This window comes from Gopherus flavomarginatus, chromosome 8, assembly GCF_025201925.1.
Source record: "Gopherus flavomarginatus isolate rGopFla2 chromosome 8, rGopFla2.mat.asm, whole genome shotgun sequence".
NCBI lineage: Eukaryota > Metazoa > Chordata > Testudines > Testudinidae > Gopherus > Gopherus flavomarginatus.
This window is the reverse complement of record NC_066624.1, coordinates 28,035,868-28,056,733: the sequence shown is the minus strand read 5'-3', so window position 1 is coordinate 28,056,733 and position 20,866 is coordinate 28,035,868. Positions and strand designations below refer to the sequence as shown.

Here is a 20,866-nt window from a genome sequence, read left to right as displayed (position 1 = left end):
TTAATTCAAAACACAGCATTGGGTTAGTTTAGATTAAAATAAAACAAGTTTATTAACAGAAGGACATAGGATAAGTGATGCCAAGTAAAGGAAATAAAGGCAGAGATCATCAAAAGCAAATAAAAATGAAAACACACATCTAAAATTCTAAAACTTAATCTAGCAAGGTGCAGTCTTAGTTAAGATGGTTTTTCTCACCATTTATTCTTTTTCCAGCATGCCTGACCATCTCTCTGTCAGTACCTTCCACAGAACTACAAGGTACTGGTTTTCCTTGTCTTCTCAGGAGAAAGACAAAGATGGAGTCTCTCTCTGGACCTTATATTCCCAAAGAATTGTCTTTGTTCTCAAAAGTCAGGAAGGCCCCTGGGGGGTTCCATCGCCTGTCTCTCTCTGGGGTGCAGGAGCCATATTAATTCTCTGTCTCTCGAGTACAGATGCAAGACACCTCCAATGGTTTTTTGATAGCTTTGTTTACAGCTAATATGTAAATTAAGGTAAATCCACATCCCTCTGTCTGTTTATCACCTTTACCTAGGATATTCTTAAATAGATAAGTAATTCATTACTTCTCATATAAGGTTAACACATGCATTTTACATTATATTAATGACAAGCATGCTATTAGTTTTCAAATGATACCTTACAAGGCATATTTTCTACAGACATCATTACAGTAGTGTGTAGGTGTGAATACAGGAGTGCTTAGATTCACACCCTCAAACATCTGGTACTTGCTACTTTTGGAAGACAAGCTATTGGGCTAAACAGACTATTAGTCTCAATCAGTGTGGCCATTCTGATGTTCTTAACCAACCCAAAACAAAGTATTTTATTTACATATTCCTGATGGCAAATTAAATTTTGGGAGCAAAATTGATTGTCTTCTATGGAAAATTCAAATTTTGTAAAAATTGAATTTTCTGTCAGGAAATCATTCCGACAGAAAATTCCTGACTAGTTCTATTAACTACATATTACAGTTTTGCAAAGAAATCCAAAACTGGTGAAAAATCACCCCATTTGATAGGCTTTTTGTCCAATAATACTACCACAGATAATTTATTTGACAAGACATGGAAATCATAATTTAAAAGAAAACAATCATTCTTTATTTTTTTATCCAGTACCCAAAAATGTGCTAAGTACCTCACAAGACATAAAGATGATACGGTCACCACTACAGATACCAATCAATCAGCCAAAGGGTTCCAAAAGTTTCCATTCTTCGGTTCCAACATTTTTTGGCTCAAACACCGAATTCTCTGCTTTTCTGCTCTCCAGATAAAGAACTGGAAAATGTCCACCTTGGTAAATCTTTATATAATTATACATACAATGTAAAATGTAAACAGTAATTTAAACAATGCAAAAATTAAACTATTGGTAAATAATAAGGCAGAACTCACTACTTATTAAAATTCAATCACTAATGAATCAAAACAGAGATACCAGTTGTAAATGAACATGCCTCTTTCAAAATGTTAGCTTTCTGATTCTTCTCATCTCACGTACACATATACATGATTATTAATGTCAATAAACAAAGCAGTGTAGTTGTACCCATGTCAGTCCCAGGATATTAGAGAGACAAGGTGGGCAAGGGACTATCTTTTACTGAACCAACTTCTGTTGGTGAGAGAGACAAGCTTTGGAGGCACACAGAGATCTTCTTCAGGTCATCAAAACAGAATTCAAGGTGGAACAGTTTGTTTAGCATAAGTAGTTAGCACATATAAGGGACCATTCAAGGTAGAGTGGACCGTTAACACTCCATACAACAATCTGTAACCCACTAACCCCCTCTTTTTCTCCTGTGACTGCATACTCCAGCTATATAGACACACATCATATATATAAAATAAAATATAATGCAGATCCTAATTAAATTAAAGCTAAACTGTCAGATTCTTATTTGCATTAAGACCATTTTATACAGATTGGGTAGTGTAAAAAAGGGGCCTTAAAAAGGAAGTAAATTAAGTCTATTTATGTCTGCTTTCAAGCCTTTTTCACTGCCAGATCACTGTGAAAGGGCCTTAGTGTAATGAGAAACAGGCCCCAAATCTTTGAAAAATAATTATAATCAGTAAGGTGTGATTAACTAAAAAATGAATTATGCATCTGGTTTAGCGGTACAGTTTTTCCCAGTGGAATATTACTGTATGTAGAGGATAAAGACTGTGAAAGTCCAATTGTGCCATGTAGAAGAGGACTGAGGTCTTTGGTACATTCTTTATATTTTTTTCACAAAGGATCTATTTATTTACTTGTGTTTTGTTAAACTCCCCATACCTTCTATTATGCAGATTAATAGGCAGAGAAGGAAAAGGATTGATGTTAGTGATGGGTGAATCTAATACATTTGGAGATTTGGTTTGATTTGGCAAAGCAAAACTCAAAGGTTTGGATGCATATCTGGAGTATCTAAGAATTGCCCAAAATATTGAGGTTTCCCACTTCCTCTATATTCACACCCTGCCCCTTAAACTTTCCCCTTAACCTCTGCCTGTGCTATGAGGAGGATATCCCCCTTCCTTCCTTGACTGAAGCACTTTTTAGCAGAGCCTCTGAGGACTTTTCTCTTCCAAAAATATTTTAAGAGCCTCCTCACTCAGGCTTTCTTTATTCCTAGGCCCCAAGAGCAGCAGCAGGAGGGAAATCTTCTGAGGAAGGCTTTGCCGCCTTTTCTCCAGCAGAAACAGTGCTAGCCTAGTTCCATCTATGTAAGTGATTGTGTGCTGGTATTCTCCTGTTACTGATGCGGGATTTGGAGCTTCCCAGGTGCTATGAATCATTCCCGGGAAACCTGAGACTGTTACCATGAGGTTACCAGGACCAAAAAGGAAGAGGTGGGAGACTTCTCTCAGGGGAATAGTCCAGGTTTGCTTCATGGCATGGACAAACACTTGGATTAGTTCTCATTTCACCTTGAGCAGGTTTTTGAGTCTGTTCTCAGCAGATGTGCAGTGGCTGTGGGCAAGAGAACCTCAGTCCAGCAAACTTCTTTCGCTCTCTATTGCTCCTTTGTGTATATTTCTCTGCAACAAATTTTGTATTAAAAATTATCAGAAGCAAATATCACCAGGTTTTTCTGCAGGAAATATTACATTTGATACAGTAAAGTCCCCCCCCTTGCCCCAAATACATTAGAAAAACAGTAAGAATAACTCATTTCAACACTGCTGTGTTAGATTCCCCTTAATAGTTTTATGTTTGTGAGACATGCCAGTCCAGTAAGACATAGCACCTGACCTTCAGGACACAGCTAGTTTTCAAACGTTCCAGGACTGATTTCCTTATTCCTGAACCAGTCATTACCGATGAGTGAGAAGTGCAATCACATATCGCACCACTAATAGTGATTCCACTGCCTCGCTTGCCAGCTTGTCCCACTGCCTAATGAAACTCTCCCTATAGTTATAAAGTTTTTCTTAACATTTAATCTAAATCTTCCCTGCTGCTCATTGTGTCCCCACTGACTCCAGAGAATAATTGATCCTTATTCTTTTTTTAAATATCCATTTTTGTACTTGCACTTACAGCATTTTTCCCTCTGCCTTTTTCAGACTAAACATGCTAATTTCTCTTAAGCTTCCCTCTGACTTTTATCCTTCACTGCTGCTGCTCTCCTCTGAATTCTCTGCTGTTTCTTTATGTCTCTTTAAAAATGGGGTGTCCAGCAACGAAATCAATGTTCTAACAGAGATCTAACTGACATAGAGCAGGTTGCTTCCCCTATATGTAATATACTTATTATTACAGCCCACTGTACACATAGTCTTATTTACAACAGCATCACATTGCTGACTCCTTTCTAAACTAAGGTGAACAGATTTTCTTCTACACAGCCAGGGAACAGAGGCCAGAAGCATGTACTCTTACATTTCTGCATGTGACCCTTTTCCGGTTTCTTCTTCATTAACCAGTTCAGTGCTGCCAGGCTGTAGAGGGGAGCTGAAGGTCATAGACTTTGATCGGTTGCATTTCATACCTGGTACTTTTTCTGCATCCCCTACTGTGAGAGGAGGAAAATACAGACTCTGCTGAGAATTTTTTCCATTTGTCAGTCAATGGTAATGAAGAAATATTTAAAGCTAGTTTAAATTATTACCTGTACACTGGGCTGAACTATCCAGTTACAATGATTATCTTTTAGCTACAAAAACAATTAGCAGGCAAGCAGCACTGTTTTGATAGAAGGAAAAATACAACCTTAAAGCTGCTTTGAATTTTGAAATATGTTATTTAACCAGGAATCAAATACTGTAATTCTTTTGTCAGTCCCCACTGGTAACCACTGAATACTTAGTCAGAGTGTTGTAAGACCCGTCATTCATGCCAATGAGCAATTTTTAATAACATTTTAAAGAAACAGATGTTCTCTACAAATCTTATGGCAGAAGAACCTCCAAAACAAGCCATGTTAATATAGGCATTTAGATGTACAACTAATGGACTGGATGGATTACATTCTCTTCCAGGTCTGTCAGCAATTGCATGACAGAGTTTCTCAAATATTGCCACCTACTGTGCATATACTTGACTCAATGACAGAGATGGGAACAGAACCTAGGAATTCTAGCTCCCACCTCTCTGCTCTGATCACTAGACCACATCCACGTTTTTTCTGGGGAACAACAACGATGCTTGGGTAACTAAAATAAACTACAAGTTAAAATGCCTACAGGATATAATGAGTGCACATTTTGATGAATACATTATGGACTCGCAAATGTCACACAACTGACTGCATTCCTTTCAGCCTCAATTGCAACATTCCAGAACACAGTGCTAATATGTCTGGTTACACCATATCATCAGCTTGTTTTAGTAAACTAAGTTGCTTCAAAATTTTAAATGAAGGGGGAGAAAAACAGTAGGATAAAGCCAGGTGCCTCTGGTCTTTCTATGTTTGCGTTCTAAACTAGCTCATCAAGACATGGACTGTCTTAGTATTAGTAACTTGTAAAGAGCACATTGTTGGCACTTAGCAAAATTAAACAACAATACATGAAAGCACTTAAGCAGCTACTTAACTTTAAGTTTATATTTAAGTCCCACTGATTTCAATAGGACTTGTGCTTAAAATCAAGCACAAATATGAGTGCTTTGCTGAATAGGTAGGGTGATCAGATGTCCCGATTTTATAGGGACAGTCCCAATATTTGGGGCTTTGTCTTATATAGGTGCCTATTACCCTCCATGCCTTGTCCCGATTTTTCACACTTGCTGTCTGGTCACCCTATAAATAGGGATGGTTTCCTGATTCAAGACCATAACTAATAAGGATTTTTTTTAAAAAAAAATTCTTATGAAGGGAGAAGGTTGCTGTAATGACACAGTTAGCTGTGCCATTGCCAGGAAGTGTTAACTCGAGTTTTTGTGTTAGTAAAAGTGTTCCCAAAGGAGCTGTAATTTAGTTATCATATTAGGCTCTTTTTTCAGGGTAATGGATCAATTAACTTGGGTGACACTGATAAGGCTATCTTTGAAACTGGGCATTTCCTGTACTCATTATAAATGCATTATTAACATTGTACAGAAGGCAGATTAGGTCATAGAGGTGACACAATAAGTCACAGAGGTAGGGGAATAGGACTGTTTTTAAAATATTTCATAGAACCAAATTTCATAGCATTCCAGGTGGAGAGGACCACACAGAAAACATGCTGAAAGTAAATCTACATGCAGACAAGTCCAAGTTCATAAGAATGACAGGTTTCTTACCTGAATATTTTCTTTCTTTCTATTAGCAGTGTCTCTCTCAGTTCATTACTAATGGGTTAATTTCTCTACCTATGGAATTTGGAGGTGATCTAATGTTGCTGGAGAGTCCATGACTAAGTTCTGGCCACTAAAAGAGTCTTTCCACAGCTGTAGGAACACTGCAGCAACCAATTATTAGCCCTAAGATAAATTGATATAAGGTATGAAACTAACCTTAAAGACAATATAAGTCTAAGTCTCCCGTTAGAGAAAAATGTCAGTGTCTGTACTGGTCTTTATAGGCTACCGGTGTGGATTGAATTTGGAGAGAAGCTGCTAACAAAGAAAATTATCAGATAAGAAATTTCTCATTCTGTTGCACAGTTTCTCTCCTCATTCATCACTAATGGGGAATAGTGAGCACTGAGTCACAGTGGGGCGGTGGGGAAAGGATAAGCAGAGATAAATTATTATAACAAAATAGTAGGCAGGAATATAAGTTTTCCCCCATATAAAGCAAGAGTTTTATAAACTAAAGAATTATGTGGGAACCAACCCAGTAGCACCTTCTTACCAACGGATGCCGCTGCAGAGAAACAGAAACTTGCTTTGCAAATCTTCCTTAGATGAGGCTCATACACATTCCCCATAGTGACTCTACAGACTGCTGTGAATAATTTCCCAGGTGCCTAACATGCCAACTGGTGTAGGATTTTTACATCGTGCCTGCAGCAACATTGAGGCTCTAAAGCTTTGGCATTTTGGATTGAATGAAATGAATAGAGTACAACTGGGGTATGTATGATATATCTTCAGAGCTCTAGGAATTCCCATTTATGGCACAACCTTCCAAGGGTTAGAACCATATTATGAGAGAACTATTTCCCAGGAATTGTGGAAAGAGGATCTGATCTTGAACAACAGAAAGGTTTCTGAAGCTATAAGAATAACTTTTTCCTCATGACAAAGACAGAGTGCTTCTTGTAATGAGACAGGAACTAATTCCAAAAGTTGCCTTTTTGGAGGTAACGGTGATGAGAAAGGCCAGCCACAGACTTGTCTAATCTGTCACTCTGATTAAACCTGGCATTTGATACCCAAATAGAGAATCCAATGTGCCTGTCTACAAAATGTCACTGTGGCTAGTACTCACATTTATAAGGTGCATAGACGTAGGACTCCAACCAAGCCTCCTGGAGAAACTCTAATGTGAATGAGATCATCAGAACTTTGGGATTATTATTACAATTATATTGCAATATCACCTAGAGGCCCCATTGGGCTGGGTACTGCATAAACAAAATGCAATCTGTGCCCCCAAACAGCTTTCTGTGTCCCTTCACACCAGAAATGTAAGTTTGAGCAGATCCATGAATGAAATATCCTGATTTGAGTTTTGTTTGGGTACCAAACTATATCAGAGGTTAATAGAGAATTCATACTGAACTACAGATCTCTTCCGAGGTCCAGGTTGTTAACTGTAGGTGTTCCCAGTTTGAGTGAAGGAGTCCCTGCTTCAGGAAGTCTGGTATTTTCTGCAGGTACAATGTGAGGACTGTGGCTATCTAGCAAGTCCAAAATGTCTTCTAGGCTAGTGGAGGACAAGAAGGACTTAAACTCTCTCCTTTCCATTTTTCTGCATCTTTTATGAGAACTGTCCTTTTATGAAAGTTTCCTCCCTGTCTTTAGACTCTTCCTGAAAGCTCAGAAGCTCCTCATTGGGCTTTTCAATGTTGGAGTTGGAGCTCTTCAGAGAAGGCTGGGGACCTGACAAGCCAGTCTAGCTCTGAGCCCCATGCCCTGGCAGTGTGAGAGTTGGCTGGCTGGGAACTGGCAGGGCATAATTCACCTTCTGAAGATCCCATATTTGCTTCCTTGTGTAGGGAACACCACTTAGAATTAAGCCAGCTGTTTGCAGGACAACTCTTCCATGCCTGAGTTGGAGCAGAGAACTCAGACAGGAAGGTGCTGCAGCAGTAAATTCAGTTGGCTGAAGCCATCATGCTGCTCTTTACCTGATCCATGAGGGGAGGAAGAGGAGGAGGAAGAAGATTATTAGTCAGACCTGCACAAAAACAATTACAAATTGAGGTTTTAAAACAAAATGTTTGGGAGAAACTGAGCCAGCAATTGGTTCTATCATCAGAGGCAGAAAACCTGGTGGCCTGGGCTTCAGGGCAGAGCTTAGTCCTGGAGCCTCCAACGATAGCCCTGGGCTGTCTCTGACATCCACAGATCCATAGATGAGGGTATTGACCCATCAGTAATGAATGAGGGGGAAAGCCGTGTAACAGAATACAAGCATACTAGCGAGGTAATAGTCTACCATTCTTTGGTTATGAAAAGGACATTTAGTACACAATGCTGATGAGGATAAAAAGGCAAGAAAATTGAATAAAATGATAATAATGGGTGACTTCAGCGGCCCTCATATCACTGGTTAAATGTCACAGAAGGACACATCTTCTGTTTTACTTAGCATGTTCATTCATTGACATTTAAGTGCCTAGGTACTGATCTGAGAATCCCTGCACAAGGACTGGGAGTCTCATTTTGATGCCCACATTCAAAACTTGGGTTCCCAGTAACTTTCCAAATCCAAGTCTTCATGTTATTCTCCTACAGATTCGCAAAAGAGGCTTTTGTTCACCTACTGTTCTTCACTCGGGCCAGGGCACATTCTCACTCCTTGCCTCTAGACTTCTGTTTCACAATGGAGGGGACAATACAAACAGCAGTAGGTACAACCTGAACACTTAGCTGTGAGTGAATACATGGTGTCCCACCCTTTCATATCCGCCCTAGCTGTGGACATCAGAAGCAGTGTTGCCCCATCTTTATTCTCAAACCCTTCTCCTGTAACTCTGAGACAGTGGAAAGCTAGATATCTAGTGTCGGTGTACTTTAGCGGTAGTGCACATGTTAAGGGTGCATATTTTATTTTCCAATCTCTACACAGTAGGACTATTTTACTATACATATTTACTAAATATTTTTACAATATTTACAGCCCCAAATTCTGTTTGTGTATGCTACAGACTATGACCAAAAAAGTGGACATGTTCCTAATTTACCTGTGAAAAACCCAGATTGGCATATACAAATTGGATAGGTGATTGACTGACAGCCTCATTTCTATGCACTAATAACTGACTGTGTTTGTGTAAAATAGCTGCCCACCCACTTTATTAACTGAAATCAGTTCCTCAGAGGAAAGAGAGTGTGCAAAAATGAAAATTTTGCCGCCAGTGCTCCAGTGAATCCCAACAACCCAACTAATGAATAACTGATGTAACACAATGTATTTTTCTTGAATATATCATAGGGGAAAACATCAGCATGGTCACTCTATGATTTCCCACTTACCAGTTAAGGACCGCTGCAGTTTAGGCTTCGTGTCAGGTCCATGATGTGCAGAATAGGAGTCATCCTTCTGTGATTATGAAAGAAAGTAGGTTAAGACTTTTATGGAGATAGCCTGTAAGTCTATAAATGACTCTCATATTTCATACTCAAGCCATTCATGATCCCCATGCACTCTGTTTCCATTTGTTTTAATTTTGCCAAGAGAATACAAGAAAAACAAAAAGAAATGTTTCTAAAAATAGATTAAATACCCAGCATAGATTTCTGGGAGGAAAAGTTTACCGACACTTATTTGTTTCATGTTGATGAAAGCGGTCTGAACTCTCAGGGAGTGATTTAGCAGATACGATTTGAAAGCAGCAGATCTGGAGCGATGAGGACCCAGCCAAGTGACTGAGCAGAAACTTGGCAAGGCCACATACATTTATTCCCTGGCTTTATGCCAAGTAGCCAGTGGAAAGCTTGCTAGGTAGCAAGCTCATGCTAATGAGTGCTCTCTCCTTTTGCTTCAGCACTAATCTGCACTGCTCAGGAATTTCTATTACCACAGTGCAGCTAGAATTCTTTGGTATTGTTTTAACAGGAAATAAGTCCTTTACAGAGCCATGATTTGTCTTGTAGGTCCAGAAACCCATGCTGCCAAATCACTTCTGGCCACCTCCCAGACTAATGTTCTGTTTTGTTTTCTTTCTTTTTTCCCTTTAACCAGGGGACCTGATGCCCTCAATCCATTGTTTGCAGTTTTGTTGACTATTTTAGTAACAATGGCTTCCAGGGTTGAACAGCAGTGGCCTAGCTCCCTGGAAAGCCATCCCCAAGGGCATCCAAGGACTCTCAGAGCGTATTCCATGCAGTCCCTGTGACACAATTACTAAAGGAAATATGTAATTTATGGCCACGGCTTACAGGCAGCTCCAAATGAGCCATTTAAAGGGGAGAGGGGACTATATGTGTGTAGTGTGTTGGCAAAAGAACAGAGGGAAGAACTAGTACAAATTTCCAGGGCTACAGGGGCAAGTGTTTTCTGGGTACTGAATAATAATTAGGTGTACTAAGGCTCTGAAACCACAACACCTATGAGATTTTGGGTTGGATCATATCCCAGATGTACAGTACAAAGAAACCCAAAACATGCACAGTAATATATAGCATGCATTGTGATAAATATCTACAGCAAATGGTAATAGGAAACCTTATCCCTGAATGGTAGCCCTCTTCAATGATTCTTTCCCCTGAGAGGGGCGGGGGGGGGGAAACTAAGACCTGAAATTGAACTCTTTTGAGCCCTCGTCCAGACTACCCCGCCGTATCGGCGGGTTAAAATCGATTGCTCGGGGATCGATATATCGCTTCTAATCTAGACGCGATATATCGATCCCCGAGGGCACTTATATCGATTCCGGAACTCCATCAACCCCAACGGAGTTCAGGAATCGACACGGAGAGCTGCAGACATCGATCCCGCACCGTCTGGACGGGTGAGTAATTCGATCTTAGATATTCGACTTCAGCTACGTTATTCACGTAGCTGAAGTTGCGTATCTAAGATCGATTTTCCCCCCCTAGTCTGGACGAGCCCTAAGAAGAAGGATGGTCTTGGGGTTAAGCCTCTGAACTAGCCCTCAGGAAATCTGGGTTAAATTCTTAGCTCTGCCACAGATGTCCTATGTAACCTCGGGTAAATCAGTTAATCTCTCTGTGCCTCAGTTCCTCACCTGTGAAAATGGGGTAGTTACATTTCCTTTCTTCATCTGACTGGCCTATTTAGACTGTAAGCTCTCCAGGGAAGGGACTCTTATGTATATGTCTATAATATAAGTAGAGGACCAGCTCAATGGGGCCTGGCTCATTAGCTGTTACTGTAGAACTACTTGAATTAAAAAGCAGAGCTGGTAAAAACTTTTTGCATGAAAAGTGTTTTGCAGGGGGAAAAAATGACCTTTTCAAAAAATATGTCAATATTACTGACATTTTACATGAAAATTTCCATGATATTTTAAATCAAAATGTTTCTGGAGAAATTTTTAATGAAATCTATACAGACATTTTCGTTTACTGAAATCCACATTTTGTTATTGAAAACTGGGATTTTGGTCAATGAAAATTTTTGAAAATTATTTCAAATACTATTGTCATAAAAATATTACAAAAAAACCAGAAAATGGAATTTTGAACCCCGTGAAATAGACATCTTAGCAAATTTTCATTATATCAGTCACCTGTTTTTATCCAGTTCTAATGAGTAATAACTTTTAAATGCATCTGCCTTTTATTTTTTCCTGAAAAAGGTGCTAAGTGGTTGAAGAATCAGGCCTCTAAGTTGTTAAAAGCATTGAGATAGGATTCAAAGTTAATTATCCCCAGTTGGATTCCTCTGCTACATAAGGCACCATTTTTCTACTAGTCTATAAATGGAAGACGACATGCAAATTCCACCAGCACTGGATGTGTTAGCGTGATCCCTTGTACCTTGCTCCTGCTTCCTTCTTAATTCTTCAGATTCTTGCTATCAGTCAGAGGGTATACACAAAGCAAGTTTGTTTCAGCTTTCGTTTATTTCAGGTTTGGTCGGTGAGTATAATTGTAATAGTTCCATCTTGTGGTAAAATGCAGAATAGAATACTGCCTGGAACAAGAGTACATACTTTTCTCTGGTATAATGGTCTATATCTGTCTCAGATAAAATCCTGAGGGTCAAATTCTTCCCTGGAATCCACATAAAGCAGAGTATGTGCCCCTTATTTACACTTTAGTGCTCAAAAGTTCCTAGTTAGAGTTCTGTGGGGTCTTCAGTAATGAATCCTTTCTGCAGGAATATGGACTGTGTGTATCAACTTGGCATAAAACTCTATGCCTAAATGACGTAATATGAAAATATTTGGCTTTTTAAATCTATTTTATCAATAAATTTTTAATTTAATCCAACAAAAAAATCTGCATTTGTATGCAATCAACTGCTATAATTTGTCACTCCATATCATTCCGAGTTATACACTGAGACTCTTTTAGAACACGTATGAGACATATTCCTAGAATTTTCAGACATTAATCAGATTTCTTTCATTTCTGTTTGCTGTAAAAATGACATCAGAAAACTACCAAGAAAAGGTCCTGATTGTGCAAACACCTAGATAAGTAGTCCCGCTGACTGCAAAGGATTTCTCTAGTGTGTGAAGTTACTCAAATGTGTGTTTCTAGGATCAGGGTCTAAGTATTTACATTTGTAGCACCAAAACATGGTGACATGACAGTCACTTTAAGCATAAAATTAACATTTTGTTAACTTTAACTTTGTTAAATACCAGTTCACTTTCAGACAGTTTCATATTACAATTAACATAATGTAAAGATACATGTTGCAGTGCTACAGGCTACACTGAAGTGTGCTAACTATGTTCCCTGTCCAGTAATAAACTGTACCCACATAAATCCCATTGCAGGATCAGTGCCTCCATTGACTGTGTGGAGTACCTATTTCCTTCACAAGTTTGCAAAGTGAGCATGAATACAGCACAAGCTATTTTGCTGACTCTACCCATCGCTTACTCACCAGATACAACACAAATGGTCTGGCTTTTGCTCCCTGTTCTAAAGGACATAAGAGTTCAGTCACCTTAAAGGCCCAACAGAATTATTTAAGGACAGAATCTTCCCATGTTTAATATCATGTGCACTGCAATATCTAACAGGCACAATAGAGGATGTCTATGATGGTGTGAAAGGGTTAATCCCTGAATGTCCTTACTTAAAAAATGCAATCTTGCTCACAACATTAGCATTAGTTTAATGTAGCTCTTTTTAAATTTAATTATACCAAATGTTCTACAAGAACATGCCATGTTGTCTTCTATCTATTTTGAATTATAAGTATCAATCAGCATGTAAATGATCAAATTAAATCTTTTCAGTTGTTTGCGTCTACAGCTGAAACACCTTTCTGTGAATGAAGGACTGGAAGTAGAGGCATTTGTTACGTTACTTGATATCTTGATTGGCTCTTCAGTGACTGGATTTTCAACAAAGAAATCTGAGGGGAATAAAGCTCATGGTGGCTTAGAGCTTCCTATGTTGTACGGGAAATCACTAGCTAAATAAACATTAATCATTTAAATACTATACTTTTCTCCTCTCTTATGTAATTTTATTCTTATACACATTAAGAGCCACAGTTTGCCCTTGGACATTTTACAGCAATTCTGCAAAGCATTTAAGCATGTGCTTAAGTCTCACTGAGCACACAGTAAAGTGGTTTATTCAGAAAATATGGACTGCTGAATTGGGGATTTGAAAGCTAAATATTTTGGGCCTGATCTTGCTCACTTGCTTGAAGTCAATATAAGTAATGGATGCCATCAAGTAGTCACAGGTGTTTGAATCATGCACAGTAATTAATAGTCAAAGTGAAATAGTTTGTCAGTTTCTTTGTTAATTCAGAACATGATGGGTCATTAAGTTATGCCAACAGTAAATCTGGCCCGAAAGTGGGCCTCTTAGAAATTAGGTGTATTATAATGTCAGAGGGGTAGCTGTGTTAGTCTGGATCTTTGCTGCTTTTATAGGTATACTATAGTTCTTTTGATTTGCTCTTGTTTCTTGAAGACTTCTCAAAACTGTAACTAGTTTAAAAAATAATGTCAAAGTTGTGATATAAAAGCCTTACAAAAATAGCTCTGTCTTTCTGGAAAAGTTGTAAAAAAATATATATATATTTACAATATATCTGGATTGATGACAACTTTGAACACTGAAGTGCTGCCTCAAGTTTCTGCCTGTTATGAAATTCTGCCAGAACTCCTCCCCGCATGAAACACAGGCCCTTATAACAGAAAAGCCAAGTGTCAATTCATTAAAACTGCTAAGTAAATAACTGCCCTAACACTGATAGAATATCTGATAACTGTGAGCTGAACTGTGTTGTATGAAGGACTACTGCTCATTTATTTGCCAGGGATCTGAATTTTTCAGGTAACCCTAAGAGTTTCGTATTCTCTAATATTCAGATGAAGGTTAATAGACAATTTTATTCAAAGGTACCAGAATCTCTTTTCTTTAAAATAACAACTGTCTGGAGTTTGGTGATAACATGTATATGCATTAGTATGAGACTCCTCACCACTGAATAGACAAGAGAGTGAAAAGGAATCATGCATCATGCCTCTTTACAATTAAAAGATTTCCCAGCCCTCCATACCTCCTTTCTAGAGTGACCAGAGTCACTTCTGTTCATATGGATTCGAAGGCTCCTGTGTCTGAGAATCAGGATCTCCTTTGCCTGCTCTGCTGTCCCACTCTCTCCAGGAAGCGTATGCCTGTTATATGCTGGCACCTGTTCACATAAATCATAAATTATACAGATCCAGCTCCCACTGAAGTCAATCGGAGTTTTTCTATTTAATGGGTTTTGGATTAGCCCTATATGCAGCATCACAAAAATAAATTTCCCAGGTGTCAAGTTTTATGGGCAAATTCTGCTCTCACTTCCCCTGGTGTAGACCTGGAGTATTTCCATTGGCTACACTGGACATACTCCAGCTTCAGACTGGTAGCAATAACCAGACCTTGATTCTTTTGCGCCCACTTTTTAAAGAGTTTCCCCAAAAGTCTTATCTTGTTGCCTCTCTCAGCACAGCAGCAAGACAAAAGGTGGTAGCTCTGTGCCAAGATGCCCATATTAGCCACATTCCTAATGATTTGGCATTTCATGCCTAAGCCAAGAAAGCAAAGGTTTTAGTTGCATCTAAGAGATAAGACTCCACATACCACCATATAAACAGTGCTTAGTATAGTATAGTATAGTATAGTATAGTATAGTATAGTATAGTATAGTATAGTATAGTATAGTATAGTATAGTATGTTGCAACTGTTCTGCAAACAACAGGATTTCCTATACACCCAATGGTAAATGTTTCATGGCAAAACTGTTGAATGGCTTTAAAACATTTTTTCCTTTAATTATTACTATAGGGTCACACATCTGCTGCTGCTATTGGCCAAGCTCTTTGCACTCATCAGGGGCTCCCTGCATCACTCCAGTTCCCTCTCCCCCAACAACAATGTGTATCATCCTCCCATCCCCTTCTCTTTCAGGGACTCCCTGAATCTCGCCACCTTCTCCCTCCATTGCCGTCTTCCCTAACCAGGGGTTCTGTGTGGCCCCCTATTTTCCCCTCCCCCTATGCTAGGAGCTCTGTGTGCTCGTCCATTGCCCCCTTTGCCATATGCCAAGGGCTATGTGTCCCCCATGCCCTCCTTCCCCCATACCACAGTCTCCTGACAGAGTTCTGCATGCACACGCAATCTCTCTTCCCCCCACAACCATTCTCTCTCTCTCTTTCAGGGTGTCAACATTTTACAATTGTATGGGGAGGATGGACAGAGCTAAAGTTACCACGTTACATACAGACAGAGGAATGCCAACAAGTTGAGTGTCAGTCTTCACTTTGCTTAGCCAACTATTTGCTCTACATAGAGGGAGATGTCCAGGAGCACATCTAAATAATCCCAATATCTGTGCATGCTGCTCAGAATTAGACTAATATTATTTTACAATTCATGTAACTTCTATACTGTAGCTTGAGTGGAAAAACCTTACTGTTCTCCTTATTTTGTATAGGTTCCTTGCCAATATTTTCTGTATATTATCCAGCACATCTGGATTCAGAGAGTCCGATTCTTTGGCGATTACGGCAGATCTGTGGCTGTCTCTGCAAAGAAAACACCTGGGTTCTTCATCAATGCATAGTGCGTGAGATCAATTGCAAAGGCACTTAATGAAGCTGAAGTTACAATAAGCAGCTTGTTTGCTGAGTAGATAGACTAATACAAGGAGATTGGATTGTGAACAGCAAGAACCACGGAAGAACAGAAATGTCAGGGGGAGATGGGATTAGAGTCTTGTTACTTTAATTTTTTACATAATTGCCCAATCTTGCCATTATTTTCTCCATAATTTTTGAATGATTTTTAAGTTTGCCACCAAATGCGTGTAAGTGTTGACTGTTCAGGTATAGCCTCAACACAACTTGCTGGGAGTTACACACATACTGCTGCCAGGAGCAGAGACTGACAGCTTAGCTCCTCTGGCACTGCAGTGGGGTTTTTCACCAAAAGCATTTTCTTTTATTTTCTTTACATCTGTCTGGGCTACACCAGCTCTTCTCATGGAGCAGCCAGCAAGGAGGGGCGAAGGGGTCAGGGAACTCTGCCAGGTTTCCAAGTAACTGTTCCATCCAGGGGGGCTGGGCTGGGCTGTGCGGGTGCAGACTCCCAACCCCACAGATCCTGAGAATCCACTGGGAAGGGAAGGTTAATCCTCGTCCAATGGATGCAGAGGCATCTGCATGGAAACATGGTCAACCTGGTCCCCTTATCCTCTGCCCACTAGCTGCACTGCTTAGTCTCTGTGCAGCTGCTGCAGCTGCAAAAGGTTGAGATGCAGGCAATGCTGCTTTAAGATTTGATCAGAGGTGAAAGTAAGTGAGTACGGGCTGGTATGGAGGACCAGTAAGAAAAGGAGACTGCCTGAGGGAGGGAGAGCCTGCCCCCTGCATAAGAATAGTTAAAACTCAGATGAGCAGTTCAGCCCTTGGGGGTTAGGAGCGATTTCTGGCACCCTTGTTAATTTCACTCACAGTAGCTCGGGGGAGTGGGGAAGGTGTGTTTGACCATGACAGGGGCAGTCCTTGTCTGCGCCCGGAATGAGGGGATCTTGTCTCCAATACTAATATACACAACAAATACAACCATTTGGCTGCACAGCTTAAATCCAGAGCTAATAAAAGCCGGTGGAAGGGGAAAACTCACTGTCACACTGGTTTCTCATCTCCTCCCTCCCCCTCTTCCAGCCAGGCTGCAGACAAGGCTCTGCATTCCCCTGCCCCCCCCCCTGCAGGGGTTCTCCTCTAGGCTCTAGCTTGCAGTAGGGACACTGGCTGAGATGCCTGCTGCTGCTGCCTGCATAAGAAAGGTTTAAACTCAGCTGTTCCCTGCGCAGTTCAGCCCCCAGGGTTAGAAGCCATTTCTGGCATCCTTGTTAATTTCACTCCCAGTTGTTGGTGGGGAGGGGAGGAAGGTGCAGGGACAGTTCTTTTCTGCTCCCGAGATGAGGGGATCTCCTATACACAAAAAACACAATCAAAATCAGGAACCATTTCCAAGTTCAAATCTATCCCATTCCCTCCTCAGCAGAGGATCATGGGTGTGATGTCCATAGTGCTTGCCAATCCTCTTTGAAATGTTACTGAACCACACAGGGAACAGCTGAGTTTAAACTGTTCTTATGCAGGAGGCAGCCTTCTCCCTCCCTTAGCCAGTCTCCCTGCTGCAAGCTAGAGGGAAGCCCCTGCAGCTGCTGCTCAGTGCCAGGCAGGGAGAAGCATGGAGCCTAGTGTCCGCAGCCTGGCTGGAGGAGGAGAGAAGACACGGAGAAAAATATGACAGTGAGTTTTCACTTTTTCAAGCTTATTCCAATAGTAAAGTTTTATTACAGACAGTACTGGTAGTAGTAATAAGGCCTTAGGAACCCTAATCCTAGGTGGGAAGCCCTACCCATAGGAACCCTAACCCTAGCTCAAAGTGCCCTATCCTTAGGAACCCTAACCCTAGCTCCAAGTGCCCTACCCATAGGAGCCCTAACCCTAGCTCCAAGTGCCCTACCCATAGGAGCCCTAACCCTAGCTCCAAGTGCTCTACCCATAGGAACTCTAACCCTAGGACGGCGTGCCCTACCCATAGGAACTCTAACCCTAGGGCAGGAAGCTCTATCCATGGGAACCCTAACCCTAGCTCCAAGTGCCCTACCCACAGGAACCCTAACCCTAGCTCCAAGTGCCCTACCCACAGGAACCCTAACTCTAGCTCCAAGTGCCCTACCGTTAGGCAGGGCTGGCTTTAGGCCTATTCCACCAATTCTGCCGAATCGGGCCCCGTGCCTAAGAGGGCCCCGCGCCCAATGAGAATCCCTTCCCTGGCTAGAGATGCCTTTTTAATTTTTACTCACCTGGCGGCGCTTTGGGTCTTCAGCAGCACTTCAGTGGCGGGTCCTTCGCTTACTCTGGGTTTTCGGCGACACTTCGGCAGCGGGTCCTTCAGTGCCGCTGAAGACTTGGAGCGAGTGAAGGACCCACCGCTGAAGTGCCTCCAAAGACTCAGAGCACCGCCCGGTGAATACAAGCCCCAGGTGTTTTTTTACACGTGTTTTTTTTTTAAGTCATCCCTGACAGGGCCCCTTCGAAACTGTTTGAATTGGGCCCTGCACTTCCTAAAGCTGGCCCTGGTAATAGTAGCTTTATTTTCTCTATCTATGTCATGCAATAGGAGGGATCCATGAAGTATGTAGGAGAGGTGGGTCGCTTGCGATTGGACCATATGGGTAAGAAATGTAAATTACTTTCACCTCTACCCAAACCCCAGGGCTCTCAGCCACCTCTGCCGCTGGTAGCTCTGGGGATGATTTAAAGGGCCCAGCTCCTAGCTTCAGCTGAATCTCTGAGCTCTTTAAATCCTGATTTAAAAGCCCTGGGATTTAAAGGCCCCATTTCTTCTGATAGAGGCCACGCCTCTTCCGGTTGAGGCCCCTCCCCCTCTGCAGGACTCTGGAGTACCAGCAAGTCCTTAAGTTACTTTCACCCCTGAATTTGATATGTGTGAGGGTTCCTTGCCCACATCCCATTCCATTCAATTAAGATTTTAAAGGGGTCTGGTATAAAGTTATTATACAACCATTACGTGCCAGGGGATTGGCTAGCACTCTAATCTTTTAAGGGCCCAGTCACACAGCTTGGACAAACCAAACATGGATTGACTGAACCTGGTTCAAATGGTTAAACAAGAAAACATCAACAAAATTCAACAATTTTAAAAAATATTTCTTTTAGTCATTTATATTTTACCTAATGCCACAAACATGCTAATGTCTGCGTTACAAGCAGGGACACAGTGAGCCTGCAGTCAGGATTCCCAAGCAGGGAATCAACCTCCCATCAGCTTTTCTGAAGTACTTTGTGTCATTACACCAGGCTAGGAAAACACTTACAGCAAAGATGAATGGGACGGCTCATGAATAAACTGCCCTGCTTCTACTAACTCAATGGCATGTTTTCTCTCTAGCTTTTCGTAGAGCAGCACAATACTTGATTTTGGCTGGTCATACTCCCGGAGTAAGAACTTCTGAAGATACTTGCTGTTGAAATATTCCAGTCTGTTCAGGAACAAAAGACAAACAAACACTGCTGTACTGATATTGTAATGCTCATGACTTGAAGAAAACAAAAATAAAACACTGCTGTGCTGAACCGGTAATGCTCTTTCTTTGAACAAAATTGCACTGTCTCATTCTTTCCTCCCCAGGACCCAGAACTGGTTCTGGCAGATTGGCTGTTGTTCCTTTAGATGTCTGCTTTTCAGCAAGTTTAGACGTTGTTCCTTTAGACGTCTTGCTTTGTGGGTGTGCAAAGAAAACAGGGTTGTGTTCTATATTAATTCTATAATGTGGCACATGAAGCAAGTTAGAGCTTCTCAGAATGCAATTTGTAATGCAATAAAATGCCTCCAAAGGGCCAAAATGACCACGAACTCCATTACCTTTGCTTATTACATTAGATCAAACAGAAGCGACTGGGATCAAACCAGCAACTTTCAGAATCCCATTTCAAAGCAGATCCCAGCTCAGTGGTTGAAGGAGATTTAGTTCACTTCACATACCAGTACAGATACTCAAGTTTGGCCATTGTTTGGCCCCATGTGTCTCTCTCTAGCCAGCAATTTAACTAGGGGTTTGTCTACATCACAAAGTTGCAGCGCTGGTGAGGGGGTTACAGCGCTGCAACTTAGGAGGTGTACACATCTGCAGGGCACCACCAGCGCTGCAACTCCCTGTTTGCAGCGCTGGCCGTACTCCCGTTTTGTCTCGGGTGTAGAGGATCCAGCGCTGGTGATCCAGCGCTGGTAATCAAGTGTAGACACTTACCAGCGCTTTTCTTGACCTCCGTGGAATAAGCAGGTATCCCAGCATACCTGAGGAAGCCTCTGGTAATCAAGCTGGTCTCCTTCCCCGGTTTGCTCTCGCGTTCCCCGAACCCCGAGCAAGCAGGTCTCCTTCTCTGCGGTTTGCAGGGTGGTTCGGGGAACGCGAGAGCAAACCGCGGGCAAGCTGGTCTCCTTCCATGGTTTGCTCTCGCGTTCCCCGAACCCCCCTTGAAGCCGCCCAACAGCGCTGCAGTGTGGCCACATCTAACACCACTTGCAGCGCTGGTTGCTGTAAGTGTGGCCACTCTGCAGCACTGGCCCTATACAGCTGTACTAATACAGCTGTAACAACCAGCGCTGCAAAATTGTAGATGTAGACATACCCTAGGTGCTACACTCAGAAGGATCCAGTCCTCAGTTGCTTAGTAGACAGTGTTTTCAACACCATCTAGTGGTCATTCCAAAAACAGTCATTCTTCAGAAAAGAAGTATCTGTCAGATTACACATACAAGAATCCTTACCATGAAATCAGGTGTGCATGTTTGTAGAGCAAATAGTAAAAGATGGTAGATTATTATCAGTGTACTTTAAGGGTCTTTTTCTTTACAAAAACAAAATTGACATGAAAATACAATCTACCTCATATCTAATGAAAATTTGGCGTTTTGTTATGAAAATCTCAGTGGATGGTCCATTTTTTTTCAGTACCTCAATGTAACACAACAGTCTTCAATCACTGTTTCAACCAGCATTGATCTTATGTTATTTACAAGAAAAACAAGGAAAACTACATTTTCAGATTCATAGCCCTTCACTGATCTAAA

General features: G+C 41.2%; 1 protein-coding gene across 1 annotated transcript in view; it reads right to left on the bottom strand.

Moving 5' to 3' along the window:
• Positions 1–27: 27 nt before the first annotated feature.
• Positions 28–20,866, bottom strand: part of LOC127056783 (sodium/hydrogen exchanger 2-like) — a 67,171-nt gene continuing 46,332 nt past the window's right edge. Inside the window, exons 8-13 of the mRNA XM_050965059.1 lie at positions 19,110–19,274; positions 15,669–15,780; positions 14,267–14,401; positions 9,076–9,142; positions 3,886–4,018; positions 28–3,041 (exon numbers count right to left, since the gene is read on the bottom strand). Coding sequence (XP_050821016.1) covers positions 3,017–3,041; positions 3,886–4,018; positions 9,076–9,142; positions 14,267–14,401; positions 15,669–15,780; positions 19,110–19,274 — 637 coding nt within the window. The 3' untranslated portion in view covers positions 28–3,016. The remainder of the gene's footprint in view (positions 3,042–3,885; positions 4,019–9,075; positions 9,143–14,266; positions 14,402–15,668; positions 15,781–19,109; positions 19,275–20,866) is intronic.